This window comes from Hippocampus comes, unplaced genomic scaffold (assembly GCF_001891065.2).
Source record: "Hippocampus comes isolate QL1 unplaced genomic scaffold, H_comes_QL1_v1.1 scaffold68, whole genome shotgun sequence".
Lineage (NCBI taxonomy): Eukaryota > Metazoa > Chordata > Actinopteri > Syngnathiformes > Syngnathidae > Hippocampus > Hippocampus comes.
Window position 1 is genome coordinate 4,105,654 of NW_017805625.1, and position 15,336 is coordinate 4,120,989.

Here is a 15,336-nt window from a genome sequence, read left to right on the forward strand (position 1 = left end):
TGTGAAAAATAAAAAAAACCCCCCCCCCCCCCCCCCAAGGTGGCACAAAGAAAGCTGCTGCAGATGAACAAGTAAAACCGCCAAAGAAAAAGGTGAGAAAAGTAAATGAAGGGCTACAATCATTGCAACTTGAGTTTGTCATCTGATAAATGTCTCTGGACCTAGTTTTTGTCTCTAATTTATACAAGCTTTAGCTGTAACAAAGCGCTTTATAGTTGATGTACAAAAAACTAAGCTTGAGGAAAAACAAACATTTATTAAATTTTTCACATAAAAAATGTAACTTTAGAAACTGCAAATAAAGACTAAAATTACTCAATGTATCATTCTGCACTACATGCTTAAATAACCTTTCCCTTGCCTACTTATGGAGATGACAAAAAATGCCATGTTGGCAAGCTTCGATGCTAGTCATTTGACACCATTTTGGTGACATTCCACTAGAAAAAAATAAAGCAAGAGGTATTTTCTGGAAAATAGGTGTTGACGAAGTTTGTTTCTTATTTTTAAGGCTACAAAGGGTTCCATCAAGTCCAAGAAAGATGAAGAGGCTCCCCCCTCCAAGGTGCCACCAGCAAAGAAGCCCAAAGGTAAAAAAGCTGCAAATGAGAATGTTGAGGAAGCTCAAGGAACTGTGAGGACCAAAGCGAAGCCCAAGGAGGTCAAAGCTGTGGCTGATGGGAAAACGAAAGCAAAACCCAAGGAGGCAAAGGGTAAAGCTGACAAAGCTGCACCAAAAAGCGCCGCTAAACAAGGAAGAAAGAATGCGAAGTGAATGTTGTCTACAACGAAATTTTATTTGTCAATGGAAAAACATCTTAACTTTTGTAACATTCAACTATGCTGCGAATGCAAAATGTTATTTAATTTGTCAATAAATATCTTAACTTTTCTAGCTCCTATTAATTTTGGGCCTGGGTCGAGTGTCTTCATTTTAATTGAAGTATTGGGACAGGAGGGCTCGTAGACCCTTTTGGAAGGGAAAAAGGAAGTCTGCTCCTGTCACCTCGGGGGGGAGAGAATCTAAAAAACCCTGGAGACCTCCTTGGGCTTTGGTTTTGGTATCTCCAAGTCAATTGATAAGGATGCTGTACAGTATGTAGCACAGGTGTCAAAGTTGAGGTCCGGGGGCCAGATCTGGCCCACCACATTTTATGTGGCCTGCGCAAGCAATTCAAGCATGTCAACTCCCATAATGCTTGCTAAAGTCTGAACCAATTTTTCATATATAATGTAATTAGAACGTTTAAACAATCCAGTATTCTGTATGTCAAAACTGGTCATCCAAATATTTGTTGCTTACTGTGTATGTTAAATGTGGAGGTGGCTCAACATTTATATGGTTTCACACAATTCATAGTCATAACGCCCCTCCATGGGAAACTACAATGTGACCCATGACAAAAATGTGTTTGATACCCCTGCTCTATAATCTCAAGTAAAATTAAGTGATTTAAAAAAAAAACGATTTACATTTTCCAGGGATTACTTCTTTGCCCCATTCTTGAATGTGACTAGTGACCCACTGTGAATTTGACTCACTTTGGGCAGGTTATGAATTTGAACTTGTGTTGGGTTGCTCCAAGTCTACAATTGCAGCAGGAAAAGCTTGTTTTCAGTACTTGGGGTTGTGTTGCACATCTAGTCCACTGTGAAAAGAGACTTCAGTTACACCTTTTAAAAGAGGGACTTTATTGGTCTTAAAAAAAAAAAAAAGTCTGGACTATTTCATTGTCACTAATGGAAACAGTACGGAAGCACTCTTTTGAGCATTTCGAGTGCTCTTCAAGTATGTTGAGTTCATAAATCATCTTCAGCAGTTAAACGTCCACTTAATGCACAGGTCATACGAAGCCACGATTATCATTTTGAGCCAGTGTATGGTGCTGCTGTGCAAACACTCGGATCTTTCGTGGGGAGTTGGTCAGAAAAGCTCATTTGAACCAAGTCAAAAGGAAACAGCAGGTGGTTGGGGGAGAGGGTTAAAAATTTAAAATGTGGCAGCCACAGATGAGTTAAAAAATATACCTTCAATGACATCAAGGAGTCATGTTAAAAGCAATAAAAAGGTCAAAGGTCTTGTGTGGGATGACGATGTAAAGTGGTCCACATGTAAACAAAGTGACTCGGGAGAGAGAAAAGTGTGCGGTTCTCTCAAATCCACAATTGCACCAAAGACTGTGAGCCGAGCGTCCGTCTCGGGTGAGGAAACGACGAGCGTCAAGTAACGCCCGCGGTTCCAAAAGCTCCGCCTCGCCGTGCGCCGTCGCGTCATCTGGGGTGCAGCAGGAAGCGATGCAGATACTCTGAGAAAGCGTGCCAGTGCCTCCAGAGGAAGGCCACCAGGACGAGGAGCAGCAGCGTGGAGAGCGTGCGGCTGCGCGTCTTCATCAGCGGCACCACGCAGTTGGCCACCGTGGACACGAAGACCAGCAGCACGGCCATGACGGCCAGCAACACGTTGATGAGCTTGCCCAGGAGCGTCCGCGCCGTGGCGTTCTCCAGACCCTCCAGCTGAACCACCTGCTGCTGCTGCTGCTGCAGCTGAAGCTCCATCTTGGAGATGCGCGTCTGGCAGGCCTCCAGCGCCTCCTGCGGGTCACACAGACACGGACGAAAGGGTCAACGGCCTCGAGTGCGGCAACCCCCCCCCCCCCAAAATTTGGGTTTATGGGCGCTAGACAGATTATTTTAGTTTGTCTATTAGTATCGTTATTATTTTAATGGTGGGCCGTACGATTGTTTTTTTCTGATGTGAAATATGTGCTCAAAAGGTTGGGAAACGCTGATACCGCAGATCAAGAAGTGGTGTGACTTTTCTGGTTAGTGTGACTTCATTGATGCATCACGCTTTTCCGGTCGATGAGCTCTCAGTCTGGGCGTCACCGCTCCCTCTTTTGTGTTAAGTTGGCTGACACAAGAAGAGTACTACGCACACGCCGGGTGACGCACCGTGTGTGTGTTTAACAAGGGTGGGGCCAGTATCGCTTACCTGGATGTCTCTGGCTCGTTCGTTTGACTGGTAGGCAATCTTCTCCTCCATGCTGGCCAGCTCCTGTTTCAAGTTGAGAATTTCATTCTGGTGCAGCTCGGTGAGATCGTTGAGCTGCTCCTCCAAGCGCTCGCACCTGCGGGGAAGCACGGACACCAGTGATTCCCAAACGTAGACGCGACGTGTAGTTTATAAGCACGCTGCGATGGAAATCCGTTCCATGCGCCAGTATGCTCTTCGCCCCCCCATTAAAAGAATTTTCAGCACACCAGTAGAGCGACCGAATCTTAGTAATGTATTTCCCACGATTGTATGACCTTTTTGCGCACTCGTAGTACAACTACATGTTACTCGTGAGGCAAAACTAACTTTTGGGCAACTAATACCACTTTACCTGGGTACCAAGAATAGCCAACAAATGCTCAAACTGCTTTATTGAAAGCGGTTTGTGCATTTATGGACTTATAGTCAATTTAGTAGTACAATTTTTTATCCTCGCAAATATGCCAATTTTGAAAACTGCTTTATCCTCGTCCTTACCTGAACCGCTCCTCTTGTAGGGCCTCCATGACCATCGTGTAGTCGCGTTGATAATGCGACTTTAAATTGTCAAAGGACTCTTCGAGTCGACCTTGGTTGTCCCGCAGCTCTTGGATCTCGTGAAGCATAGCGTCGAACCCCGATGCCTGAGAAGGGTCGAGCGTGTTCCCCCTGGAGCTGGGGGGGCCCCCGGGGCCTCCGGTCGTGCTGTTGGCCCCCGCGGAGCCCGACGTGGCACTGGAACAGTCGTCCTCGCTGCCGAACTTCGGACTGGACTGCAGGTGCCCCGCGGCGAGGGTCCTCATGGCCCCGGGGCCCACTCCCTCCTCGCCCGGCGTCTCGTCCAGAGAATCTTTGAGCGCGGCGATGTTGTCGGCGCTCCCGAACTTGTTGCGGATGAGAAAAGCAAATTCTCTTGGCTTGGACACGACAGCTCCGGCTGCCGAGTGAGTGGCTTGTGAAATGCTGGAGAGGCCGCCCGTCACCTGTGGTGGGTCACAGTTAGGCATGTCACTAAATTTACGTAGGGACATGCGATGTTTGACTTTCAACGAACGAGAGTGAAGCAAGCGCGCGCGCGCACACACCTTGGCGCCGACATCTTTCAGGCCCTGGTGCATGTCTCGCAAGACGTCTTTGGGCTGACGCGGGATGCCGTTGTGCTCCACCTCGCGAAGCTTGCGGTGGTAGTTCTCCAGCTTCTTCTGCAGGTGTTGGATGGTCTGAGAGGACTTCTGGTTCTTCTTCTCAAACACCTGCTTGATCCGCACGCTCTGCAGCTTGTCCGCATTGTTGGCCAGTTTCAGGTACTCGGCCACGTTGTCGTCTCGCGCCGTCTGTTCGATTTTGATTTGTTCGGTGAGTTTGAGGATCTTCTGCTGTAGTTGGGCGATGGCCTGCTTCGTGCGCTGAGGGTCCGGCGTGCTGTCGACCGCGTCGTACCCGTCGGCGCCGCAGGAGACGGCGTTGGGCGACGCGGCAGGAGCCGATCCGTCGTAGCGGTCCGGCTGTAGCGAGAGAGCGCAAACAGACGATCGTTTGCAACTTTGCACTGTTTAGAGTCTCCAATGAAGCGATCGCGGATGTTTTTGGAGCGCTCAGGAAAACATACTAACCCCCATGCTCAACCGCGTTTTATTGACAGAGACGGAGAAGGTACAGGAAGCCTGGACAACAATACATATTATGATTTGGAACAGTGAGCCTGATCTGGCTTTTTGTTTGGAGCGCGGGTGCGCAAGCACGATAGCGATAGCTCTGCCAGCTATGTCAATAGTATGACACAGTAGAAATACACCACTGAATAAAACAACAAAGCAGAGGAACGTGATCCAGTAGTGTGTCATATACTGAGAGGCTCGCCACTGGCATTTTTCAAAAGGGGGCTTTTTGTGTTTCGACTATTCCATTCATATGACTGCAAAGTGACAGAAATGTGCCCTGCTGCATCCCGCTGCTACTAATGTAGCCTTCCATTGTGCATGGTACCAAGAGATCATGAGTGTAAACTGGGCCACCCTGCAGTTACAGCCCAAAAAAAAAACAACAACAACATCAAGCAGATGCACACAATTTGCTTTCGCAAACCGGGCCACATAAAATGAGACTCTAACCTGGAGTTTCACACCTGTGCAGTAGACTGTTCCTTTGGTATGCTCTAGTTGAAATGTAAAATGATAATACATTTTAAAAATTGCATTTTGGGGCTGCAGCTATCAAAGATTTTACAAATAGTCTCTCCATCAGCCCATCGATTATTAATCGGATAAAAAAAATAGATATGTTGAAGACAATAATACATGACCTGGAATGTGTGAGGCTTTATCAGATGGGGCCTGTCCCGGTGAGTGACGTGGGAGTCAGCAAATTAAACTGTAGAGTTGGCTGTTAAATGCCTGGGCGATACTTGTAGTTGGAGCAGCTCAATTATGAATGGGCTTAATACTCGCTTCTTTTGATGGTTGCGTTTATCCTGAACTACTTGTGGTACAATAGGATTTAACTAGCGGCGGTCAGCAGTATTAAACTAGCTCATACCGTCCGTGAGCAAATGAGATGGCCGTGCAAAGCTTTGTAGCACAGATTTGTCTTCCTCTTGTTTTTGTAACTCAAATTCTTCAATGACTTTTTTTTGGTCCGAAACGTGATCGCGTGCAATACGAAACTGAACAAACATCCACCGCTTATTGCTTTCAGAGATATTCTGGCCACTGACCTTGTCGGGTTCCTCAGTAGAATGGTAGCCGGACGTGAGAAGCATGTCTGCCAGGGCGGGGCTGCTGGGCGTGTCCGTGGTGGAGGAGGAGCGAGGGCGCCCAGCCTGCAGCAGGGCCTCGTGGGTGCTGCGCCGGTGAATCTGGGGGCTCCCTTTCTGGGGGCCGTCCCCGGCGACCCCCGCCGCCTTGCTGCGGCGGCTCTGCAGGCTGGTGCCTCGCTTCATCATTGGCGGAGCACCGCGGATCTGCTGCAGCACGCGGCTCAGAGCTGCGGGAGGGGCGGAAGCGGCAGGTCCGTCAGAATCCAAGGAGAGAGCCGAGGGGGCTCGAGCGTCGCCGCCTTCCGAGACGACGTCGGTGGGCTCGGGAACGGTGGCGCCGGCGCAGGAAGCGGCGGTGTCATGCGGGGACACGGAGGAGCGTCTGCGCTGCGGCTGGAAGAGCTGCTTCAGGCCGTGACCCAACGCTCCCATGTTCTCCAGGGCGTTATGGGTGATTTTGGACAGACCATGTTCGGACTCTGACGCCCTCCGACCGCCCTCCGGCTCCGTCCGGCCTCCCGAGTCCGCTTCCTCTGGACACTGCTCACTACAACCCTGATCCATCAGAGGCCTCCAGTTCTACTCGGGGACGGGGCGGGGGGGCGCACGGGACGAGCTACACGGGGTGGAAACCCCCCACCCCTCCCCTGTGTGAGGCTGGTTGGACGGCACTCAGTTGAACTTTCTGAGTAGGCATGCATCTGTGGCTTGGCTCAATGTAATGCTTGTCTACCATAAACAAAAAAACAAAAATAATAGAAGAAAATGAATCAGAACGTGAGTGATTAACAGAACAAATACAAAGTGAGCAAAATAAACTACATTGGTGCAGAGGCATCCATTTTTTTTTTCAACCTGTGAAAAATCTAATGATTGCAAATCCTCAATGCAAGACAGCGTGCATGAGTTTTGTTTTGACAATTTCATGAGTCATAAAATATATGCGGCATGACTGGCAGCACCAACCTGCTGAAACCAACCAAAAAAAAAAAAAGTCTACTCAAAACAAAACATAAATATGTGTGTGCATATATGAGAACATTTTCTGAAATGTTAAAGTTTGTCAGCTGATGACAATTTTCAGTCTTAATCTGTTTCTACATTTCTGCCATCGAGGAAAGGTTGCATTTCAGAAAATATTCAAATGGCTCCCTGTGGATGGAGCAAACAGAGAGAAGATACAAGTGGCGCGATGATACAAATTAAAAGTGATGAGCTGATTCGGTATTCAGGACTCGGTGGCTGCCTCTTCCCCCTTTGACCACATTTTCTTTTCTAGGTCAAAACCTGCTTGTGAATTGCAGTAAAACAACCAATCCAACTTTTTTCACAAACAGTTGACAACAAACGGAATTTTTGAGACTCCCGCAATGAAAAGAGTACAAACGAGAAGGACATGTGATCGCTTACCATCGGCCCAACCTCTCCTCTTCGGACTCACAAAGCAGGACTGGCTGAAGAAAGAACAGGGAAATAAAAATCAACGAACGCCCTCCGGCCACAACGTAAGTCGAGATCATCTAATGAGCTAAGTGAGACGCATACGTGAATGTGCGTCTGTGTCATTTTACAAATGCCATGTCGTGACGCATGCCGTGTGCGTTGTAGTGGAGAAGTCTGCCAGACACATGGTGGCGTCTGTCACTGAAAAGGAAGCGTCTATTTAAGGTGTGGAAAACACACCCCTCAATTAAGCGAGTAATCAGAGTCTCTTCGAGCAGAGGGCATTCTTGGGGGGAAGTGGAGTATGATCCTCACATTGTTCAGGATAGCTGCCTACGAAAAGCATTCATAACTAAATGAAACTGATTCACGGCATTTATTTAGCTTGCCGTACCAGTCGGACCTCTCGTATGCCAGGACAACAAATAAGGGCAGGAAGGCAAGCAGAAGAAGAAGAAAAAAAAAAACGCTCTAAGGAAGTGTCAGTGTGCAACTAGTGACATCCTAATGACGGGGGGCGCTCGCCTGTCAAATAGCACTGCTGTAAGGCAAAAAAAAAAACGGGAAATGTGCACACTAGGCTTCATATGCAACATGTCAACGTCCTTTTTTGGTGTTCACCGCACGACTACTCGTCTTACTTGAGCTTCTTTTTGATGCAATAATAAACACGCGTAGCTCGTGCGTAGCGTGTCTGTTCATGTGGGCAAATGTCAGATTTGACCCTCTTTTCGCTCCGCATCCAGCAGAGGAACATTAAATTGGGAAAGATTAAAACAGCAGGTGTTCACGTTTATATGTTCCCATTTGGAGCGGCGTTTAGAAAATCTCGCTATTTCAGGGCGTGAATCTTCCACCCGCATGCGCAGCCCCGTTGGTGTGCAGCACATGTACGAGCCGCCACCTTTCAGGCAAAAAAACGATTCCATGGGTCAGTAGCATGAGCGAGTGCGGAAAAAAAACAATTGCATTAATTCTGATGGTGTTTTGTGGCTCTTTGAAACAACCGTTTCAAAAAGATAGATTGAACATCATGGATGACTTGACGTGACCGGCACACATCACAAGAGCTCGGTTCAGTGGGCATCAAAGGATTAACTCGCCGCATTTTGCTTTTTCATCTGCTCCGTTCCACACTTGGACACATAACTGGGATGTGGTTGTGTTCCAAAATAACCAATCGCATTCAAACTCGGGTTGAATGAACCCACTACCACTTACAGTGCCTCTGATGAACCCAAATCCATTTCAGATGTTCTAGTAGGATTTTGCTTTCTAGCAGAGGCCCGAAGGTTTTTTCCTCACACTTACTGCTATATTTGGAACTTTTGATAATTCCCTAAGAAAAACAGCCCCAAAGCCTAATTCCACGACCACCACACTTCACTGTAAGTATGGCGTTCTTTTGGTTGGTGATCAGCAGTGTTGCGTTTGTATCAAACATGTTTTGAAATTGTGGCAGAAAAGTTCAACCTTGGCTTCAATCGACCCAGAACTGCTCGCCAGCCCCATTGGAGGACACACATAGACAAACAACAATTCACACTTCCAGACAGTTTAGAGTCTTAAACTAATCCAAGAAGATCAATATTTCGACTGACTTAAATCGTAGCAGTCGTCCTATCACTGTGCCTGCTATGTCATATGTTTGTGCACACCTAAAATGTTACACTGGAAGCAAACATTCCTCAGACGCTGGGGAGCAAATATCCTCCAAGGGCAAACGAAATTACAGCACCGTTCATCTCTAAGCTCGGGGCAAAGTGATCTTGCTGAAATGGGTCAGCCAACACCCGCCTATCTCTCTTTGCACATTGTAGCACTCCAAGGTCACACCATCTGAGTGTCTTGCGTGTCGTGGAGCATTTAAGCTTTTACTTATGAGGCAGACCCATTAAGCAGGCGGGAAGCAATTTGTATTCTTGCATATTTGTGACAGAAATTTGCACAGCATTCTTCACCCTGAAATAGTCACATGTGTTTTGCGCTGGTGAAAAATATGTTTGGATGAATTATGAACCTTTTGAAAGTACAAAAAGGAATTAAAAAAAAAAAAGATTCCAGAAGCAATTAGTATTTAAATAGTCAGAAGCATTAACATACCTTCAGATGATGTCATCAGCAAATAATGTGTGCACCAACAGACAGGCAGGCTCCAAGGATTAAAATCCCAAGCAAAAGTCCAGCACCACCTCCGCTGTGTAAAGTCCTCCGAAACGAAAATCTGACACGGTGGCTCTTGGTTTTTAGTCAGCTGTCTTCATTAGCGTTTAGAAAAATCACATGCTGCAAGATTTTCAAAAGACAAGAAGCAAATTATTCTCTCATGTCAAAAAAATATTCATTAACATTTGTGAATAACAGTGCCTTTTGTGCTCAGAGTCATTTCCACGAACTGTAGGAAGCTAATGTAAAACAGGAAGGTTCTTGTCAAAGTTAAACTTTTGTACAAAGGTTGTTTATTTAAACCAGAACAGAAAGGTAAAGCAAACGTTTGATGTGTACTCGGCAGGTGGATGATGACAAGGACACATAAAGGACAACAGTCCATTACACGTGAGCAAGCATACAAAAAAATGCACGGTGGGTGACCTGCTCTGTTTTGACAAAATAGAAGGATGGTTTAATCTTATAGAGCACTGACACCCAAAGCCATTCACTAGTATTTACACACATGTTAATTAATGAAAGGATGGGTGACCCCTTTTGGGAGCACTGCAGGCTTGCCTAATATTAAATTACAGCAGTCCAAAGGAGAAGATGTTAATACAGCTCAATGACTAATGTAATTCTTTTTTTTTTTGGGTTTGTTTTTTTTTGGGAAATGTATTCTTATATGAAGACATGGGGGGGGGGGGGGGTCAGCAACCTTCTAAAAAGTGTCTAAAATGGGCAGATAATGTAAAGAGAAGCAAATATGCTGCCTTCCAGACAAACATGTCCAATACAAACAAACTGACTGTTTGACTACAAATAGCCTGAGCTCAACGGTTTAGAGTTAAGAAGAGGATGAAACAAGCAGCTTGCTAGCTAAAGCTCGTAGGCCTTCCCGGTATATGAAAGAAACACAAGCTATTTAATAAAAAACACCGACAAGTTAGTCAACGCAAGTGACTTTGTAGCTAACCGTCGTGGTAGTTGAACGTTGCGAACATTGCCCTGCCTGTCTTCGGCGGGTTCGTCTTGTCTTTAGACACTTTAGCAGGACAAGCTAACTTGCTGCGCCGGAGGGCGTTGATTTTACTGCACGGCGCACACCAGCGCATAAACGCGAGGGGCGAGGTTGGAGTGTTCCATTACTTCACGTGAAGACAGACACATTGGGGTCATTCGTCGTGTACTACTATCACGAGATCAACAAATGCAGCTTTAACATAATTTTATGTCCCTAAAACTAGCATTTTTCTCGTTAAATCATCACCTGGAGAAAATTCACACGAGGTAGTAATTGCTGTTGTGACATAATGTCAGTACAGACATTTAACTACAGTACTTTTACAAGAAATGAGTTTTCAGATCTGTATATCTGTAACTATATATGGAGGAGTTTTTGTAGTCCGCGCATGTTCCGCACACGAAGTGGCGAACGACTAGTTGAAGTAGTTAAATGTCAAACTTACCGGCGTGTTACATTTGTTTCATGTGTGAGCTCGTATTTCGGATATGCAGCAGACATTGGCCTTGAAAGTCAAGAGCCTCGGACATTGACTACTGTCAATTTACGCACGACGTTCACTAGTTACGTACATTTAAAAGACAATTCGGACCCATTTGGACCAAAAACTCAACAAACCTCGCCCCACCCCGACTAGCTGGGCCGATAAAACAGGCGCCCACTGAGCGCTTGGCTGGCTGGCCAATCAGCCTGTCACTTAGCATGCTGGTTAGCTCCGCGGCTAACTAGCTCCGGGAGAAGAGACGCGTCGACAACCACCCAAACAAGCCCAAGCGGCTTCGACTATAGCACAGAACGGACGCCAAGAAGCGGCAGCGGATTTCACATAGACAGTAATTCACAAAGTCGGCGGTTTTGACAGCGTCAACTTACATGGACGCTGAGAGGATTGTGTTGATGACCGTTCATCTCTCCCGATGGAGGAACACTCCCACGATGACGTCATATAGCGTGCTCGGCGTCAACACACAACAACGCCTGAACCACTCGAGTAAGCCAGTCAGTCTTGTATTAAGTACAGTAACTGAATTCGATACTTTGGTTGAAGTAATTAACTGAAAATAACTTCCGCGAAAGACACTTGAGGAAAAAAAATCGATATTTGTATTTGTTTTCATGGCGCTTTGGTTTTATCTCGGTAAATGTCTCCCCCAGCCATGCTTTAATTCTTATACTCAAAAAGTTACTGATTTTAAAGTCTAGGCTGTAATAGTAAGGACAAAGAGACATATACATTCATGTCATGACAGCCCATTACAAATAACATAACAAAATCTTAACTTATTTATGAACAACTTTAGTCAGGACAACACAAATTGGTTGTGCCGCACTGATATACACTTCTTGCATGGCAATAAAGACAAGTGTATATAAAGTTAAGACAAACAGCTTCTTAGCAACCATGCAAATTGCACAATTTATCTCCCCTGCGAGTGGGAGGTGACCAGGCGCGTGTACGTTCAGCCCCGCCTCTCGCCCAAAGTCAGCTGAGATGACTCCAAGGTCATGTGACACCCGAATGGACAAAGGCGCTCAAGAAAATGGATGACAGACTTGCACACTTCTTTTTAATATCTTATGGTGCATTTTATTGAAAGCTTTGAAATTCAGTAAAAAAAAAAAAAAAAAACCCGCACGCACACGCGCGCACACACACACGCACACACACACACACACACACACACACACACACACACACACACAAACACACACACACACACATTTACATGAAATAATTAAATACATTACATTTAAAGACTCAGAAGTTGTCCGTCGTCTTTCCATCAACGTGTCAGTGTGTGAAATCATCTCATGACGATTTACACAAAACATTTTATTCAGAGCATCACATTCAATATTATTTATTATGAATTTGAAGTACTGTATTACGGTAACTACAAATACTGCAAACTCAAATGTCTGTCATGATATATTGACAGTACTATCTTTTGTATACAAATAGAAATAATTGAAATACAAATTGTAATCATTTGTAACTTTTGAATTGTCTTTTCAGTGTATTGGGGGGGGGGCTGTTGTGTTTCTTTTGTAGATTTTCTAACACCAATACAGGCTGACATGTTTGTGAAATTTGAAAAAAAAAATATCTGACTCTAGTGGCTCTGTACTTGACCCCTACTTCATATAATTCACTCGTGTCCTTTATTTTCCGGCACAATAGGAGAAGTGAACACAATTATCACATTGTTCAGATCAGCAAAACTAGGAATGGACAATAAATCCAAAGGAATACAAATCCATAACATTTAGAAATCCCCCGAGTGTGCAAAATGTACCAGGAAATGGATCATTTACAAACGTGTTAAAGGTCCGTGACATCTTCATCAGACCAATCATTCTGATACAAGGGCGATGAAAACTTTGATCGAACTTCTTCTTCCTGAAGTCCTTTTGGTGACTCCCCACTATAACAATGACCAGTGGCTGCACTGTTTGACTCTATTGGCTCTGTGGCTTGGAAGTGGTCCAGAGATGCAGGGATGGACTCCGTATCCATCATCCAGCCGTAGTCAACATAAGCTGGGGGGAATGTCGCCATGCCATTCTCTCCATCAGAATGTGTCCAAGAGGGAGGAGGAGGTGTGAACAGGCTTCCGGCCAAAAGCTGTCCGTGATGAAGAGCGCTGTCGGCACCGCATCTCAGGGTAATGGGAGATGGGGGCCTCGTGTCAAATTCTATAAGCGAGAGAATACATTCTCGCTCACCAACTCTTTGCCACATGAGTGTAGCCTGCGAGTCATAGTTGTTATTGCCAGAAGGCTCCCGCTTGTATTCTGATACGATGACAGATGGTTGATCATCATATGGACACATCATGCTATTGCTGAAATTTGCCGGCGAGAAGTTATGCTTTGCCAGGTTGTTTGGCAGCAGCCTTCTCCATTTCTTCTCAGTGCTTTTGAGTTGCCTTTTTCGGAAACTGGCCAAAACCTTGTCCCACAAGCTCGTTGTCTTGCTCCCTCTTTTAGACACTTGATGCCTGCTGCACCTCCTGGTGGGCATCCAGAAGATCCAGGATCCCAAGACGAGCAACGAGGAACCCCAGGCTAACTCCAGGATCCTGGCCCAAAACTGGCTGAGCCACCAGCACCAACCGAAACGCCTCCAGTTGCCCATCAGGCCGTAGAGCCAGAGAAGACTACAAATCTGAAGGTTGCAGCACATGATGCCAAGGCAGGCACACACGGCCATTACTCGCTTGGCACACCTCTCGATCCTTTGTAAAGGAAGCCCAGGAGGAAGTGATGACCTGAGGAACGTATTTGAATGGCAGAGGGACTTCATGAGTATTTCTAGGCAAAACGGAAGACCCCAACAGAGTGACAGAGTCTGCAGCAAAAGAGGGAAGAGTGGAAAGAAAGCGGAGAAATATAAGTCTGCGCCCAGCAAGACTGTGCAGTGTGATACAAGCAGCCCCACAACAACTTGAGGCTGCTGTAACATGACTGGGAAAAGGAACAATTTGAACCTCCTGGGCGTGATAAGTGTGAGGGTGACCTGAGCCCACAGCAACAGCTGCATGGGAATGTTCTGCAGTGCTGCCAGCGTAGTGTGAGACACGATCTGACGAGTACCATAAGGATCCAGCAGCAAGTGAACGGCCCGCAGAGCGCCACTCACGATCAGGGCGCTGTTAGCCAGCAGCAGCGTACCACAGTGGGGGTAAGGGAGAGTGGAGGCACCGGCCATTCCTAAAACGGCCACGGACGCCATCAGAATGAAGAGGCTGGCCGAGCCGAAGACGTGGATTTCCCAGGCGAACGCCAGCGTGCGCCTCATGTCGTCCCACAGCAGGTTGGTGCCGTTGTAATTGGTGAGAACGACACAAGGACTTGGAATGCAGGGTCGTCCAGATCCTGACAAATTGGTCACCGAGGAAAAACCACGGGTTTCGACAGAGTGGTCTGCACCTGTCGGAGGGGGAGGATAAGTCTTATTTTTTCTTCATCTTTTATTTTTTTTTTGTCAATACTATTGAACTAATCGCAGATGAATCATGTCTTGAAGCAATTGAAGCAAAGGTAGTTGGGTGTTGTCAAGCTTAACATGTCCATTCTGACAGAGTGAAATATCAAGAATATGACTTGATTTATAAACCTTTCAGTTGATTTATAAACCTTTCAGAAATGTATTTGTTAAACAGTACACACCGCAGCTGGCTACCTGAATCACGTTATCGAGTGAAGGTCCTTTCAGTGCAAACATTAGCTCAAAAAAGGTCCACCCTGTCATTGTTCACCCTGGCAACAAGCTCACATATTTCTTTGCGTGAACATTGCAGTTAGTTTATCTATTCAAAAGGTGTGAGCTTGATCAACGAGGATTCCTACCAGCATTGAAACAATGAATATGAAATTCAATGGAAAATCTTAACCTTTTGTAGCAGAAATATTGAGTTCTCAAAGACACCTTGTGGAGATATTGACTCAATTATCACTTACCTGTCTGAGGACGATTATCAACTCCTGCGCGTCTGCCTTCCGAAAGAGTGTCCTGCGATTTTACACTGGATTGAGTGACCATTGTCACCGAAGAATTTCTATTGGCTATTCCAGGCAGTGAGTGAGGAAGCGTTACGGTCGAGGCACCGGTTGATGCCGACTCGTTTTGCTTTCTTGTTTCCTCTGTAATAGGAAGGACTGCGCTATCCACTCTATTTCCACTGCCTAGCACGCTGTTGTTCCCTCTGACTTCACTCACAGGATGGATGATGGTCTCTGTGCTTTGAGTCCTTCCAAGTGAATCGCCGTGAGAATCTGAAAAGCTTCCAAATGAAGGCTGACACAATGCCAGAGTAATGACAAGCAAAGAGGAGCACTCCATTCTTTCCCAGTTGAATCCCAAACCTGTCAAATAAAGCGGGATGAAAAAAAACCTTTGAGTAACGCATATTCATTAAACACTGC

The 15,336-nt window shown here is 46.0% G+C and overlaps 3 protein-coding genes and 1 long non-coding RNA gene across 7 annotated transcripts in view; 2 read left to right on the plus strand and 2 right to left on the minus strand.

Annotated features, from left to right (window-relative positions):
- The window catches only part of h1m (linker histone H1M), a 2,147-nt gene extending 1,255 nt beyond the window's left edge, over positions 1-892 (plus strand). Inside the window, exons 4-5 of the mRNA XM_019880781.1 lie at positions 40-92; positions 512-892. Coding sequence (XP_019736340.1) covers positions 40-92; positions 512-775 — 317 coding nt within the window. The 3' untranslated portion in view covers positions 776-892. The remainder of the gene's footprint in view (positions 1-39; positions 93-511) is intronic.
- Positions 893-1,671: 779 nt separating this feature from the next.
- Positions 1,672-11,394, minus strand: tmcc1b (transmembrane and coiled-coil domain family 1b). 4 transcript variants are annotated; one of them, XM_019880777.1, is made up of 8 exons: positions 11,281-11,394; positions 9,336-9,518; positions 7,200-7,243; positions 5,748-6,518; positions 4,120-4,539; positions 3,533-4,017; positions 2,993-3,128; positions 1,672-2,592 (listed from the first exon to the last, which is right to left on the minus strand). In XM_019880777.1, the coding sequence occupies exons 4-8, from the start codon at positions 6,351-6,353 to the stop codon at positions 2,272-2,274; spliced, it is 1,968 nt and encodes a 655-aa protein (XP_019736336.1). In that variant the 5' UTR covers positions 6,354-6,518; positions 7,200-7,243; positions 9,336-9,518; positions 11,281-11,394; the 3' UTR covers positions 1,672-2,271. The 4 variants fall into 4 exon arrangements, with proteins under 4 accessions (XP_019736336.1, XP_019736338.1, XP_019736339.1 ...); XM_019880779.1 differs by lacking the exon at positions 11,281-11,394 and adding an exon at positions 10,853-11,234; XM_019880780.1 differs by lacking the exon at positions 11,281-11,394 and adding an exon at positions 10,386-10,470.
- On the plus strand, positions 10,593-15,301 carry LOC109522327 (uncharacterized). The gene is made up of 2 exons (XR_002169552.1): positions 10,593-10,673; positions 13,399-15,301. It is a non-coding gene; the product is annotated as an uncharacterized LOC109522327 (long non-coding RNA).
- Positions 12,172-15,253, minus strand: LOC109522323 (proline-rich transmembrane protein 3). The gene is made up of 2 exons (XM_019880775.1): positions 14,872-15,253; positions 12,172-14,340 (listed from the first exon to the last, which is right to left on the minus strand). The coding sequence occupies exons 1-2, from the start codon at positions 15,251-15,253 to the stop codon at positions 12,731-12,733; spliced, it is 1,992 nt and encodes a 663-aa protein (XP_019736334.1). The 3' UTR covers positions 12,172-12,730.
- Positions 15,302-15,336: the final 35 nt, after the last annotated feature.

Coding starts and splice junctions, on each gene's coding strand:
- tmcc1b (XM_019880777.1), bottom strand. CDS start 6,353: ATGGATCAGGGTTGTAGTGAGCAGTGTCCAGAGGAAGCGGACTCGGGA. Junction 4,540..5,747: donor CTACTGAGGAACCCGACAAG/GTCAGTGGCCAG, acceptor CTCTCGCTACAG/CCGGACCGCTACGACGGATC. Junction 3,129..3,532: donor CTACAAGAGGAGCGGTTCAG/GTAAGGACGAGG, acceptor GCTTCCCCGCAG/GTGCGAGCGCTTGGAGGAGC.
- LOC109522323 (XM_019880775.1), bottom strand. CDS start 15,253: ATGGAGTGCTCCTCTTTGCTTGTCATTACTCTGGCATTGTGTCAGCCT. Junction 14,341..14,871: donor TGATAATCGTCCTCAGACAG/GTAAGTGATAAT, acceptor CCCCTCCGACAG/GTGCAGACCACTCTGTCGAA.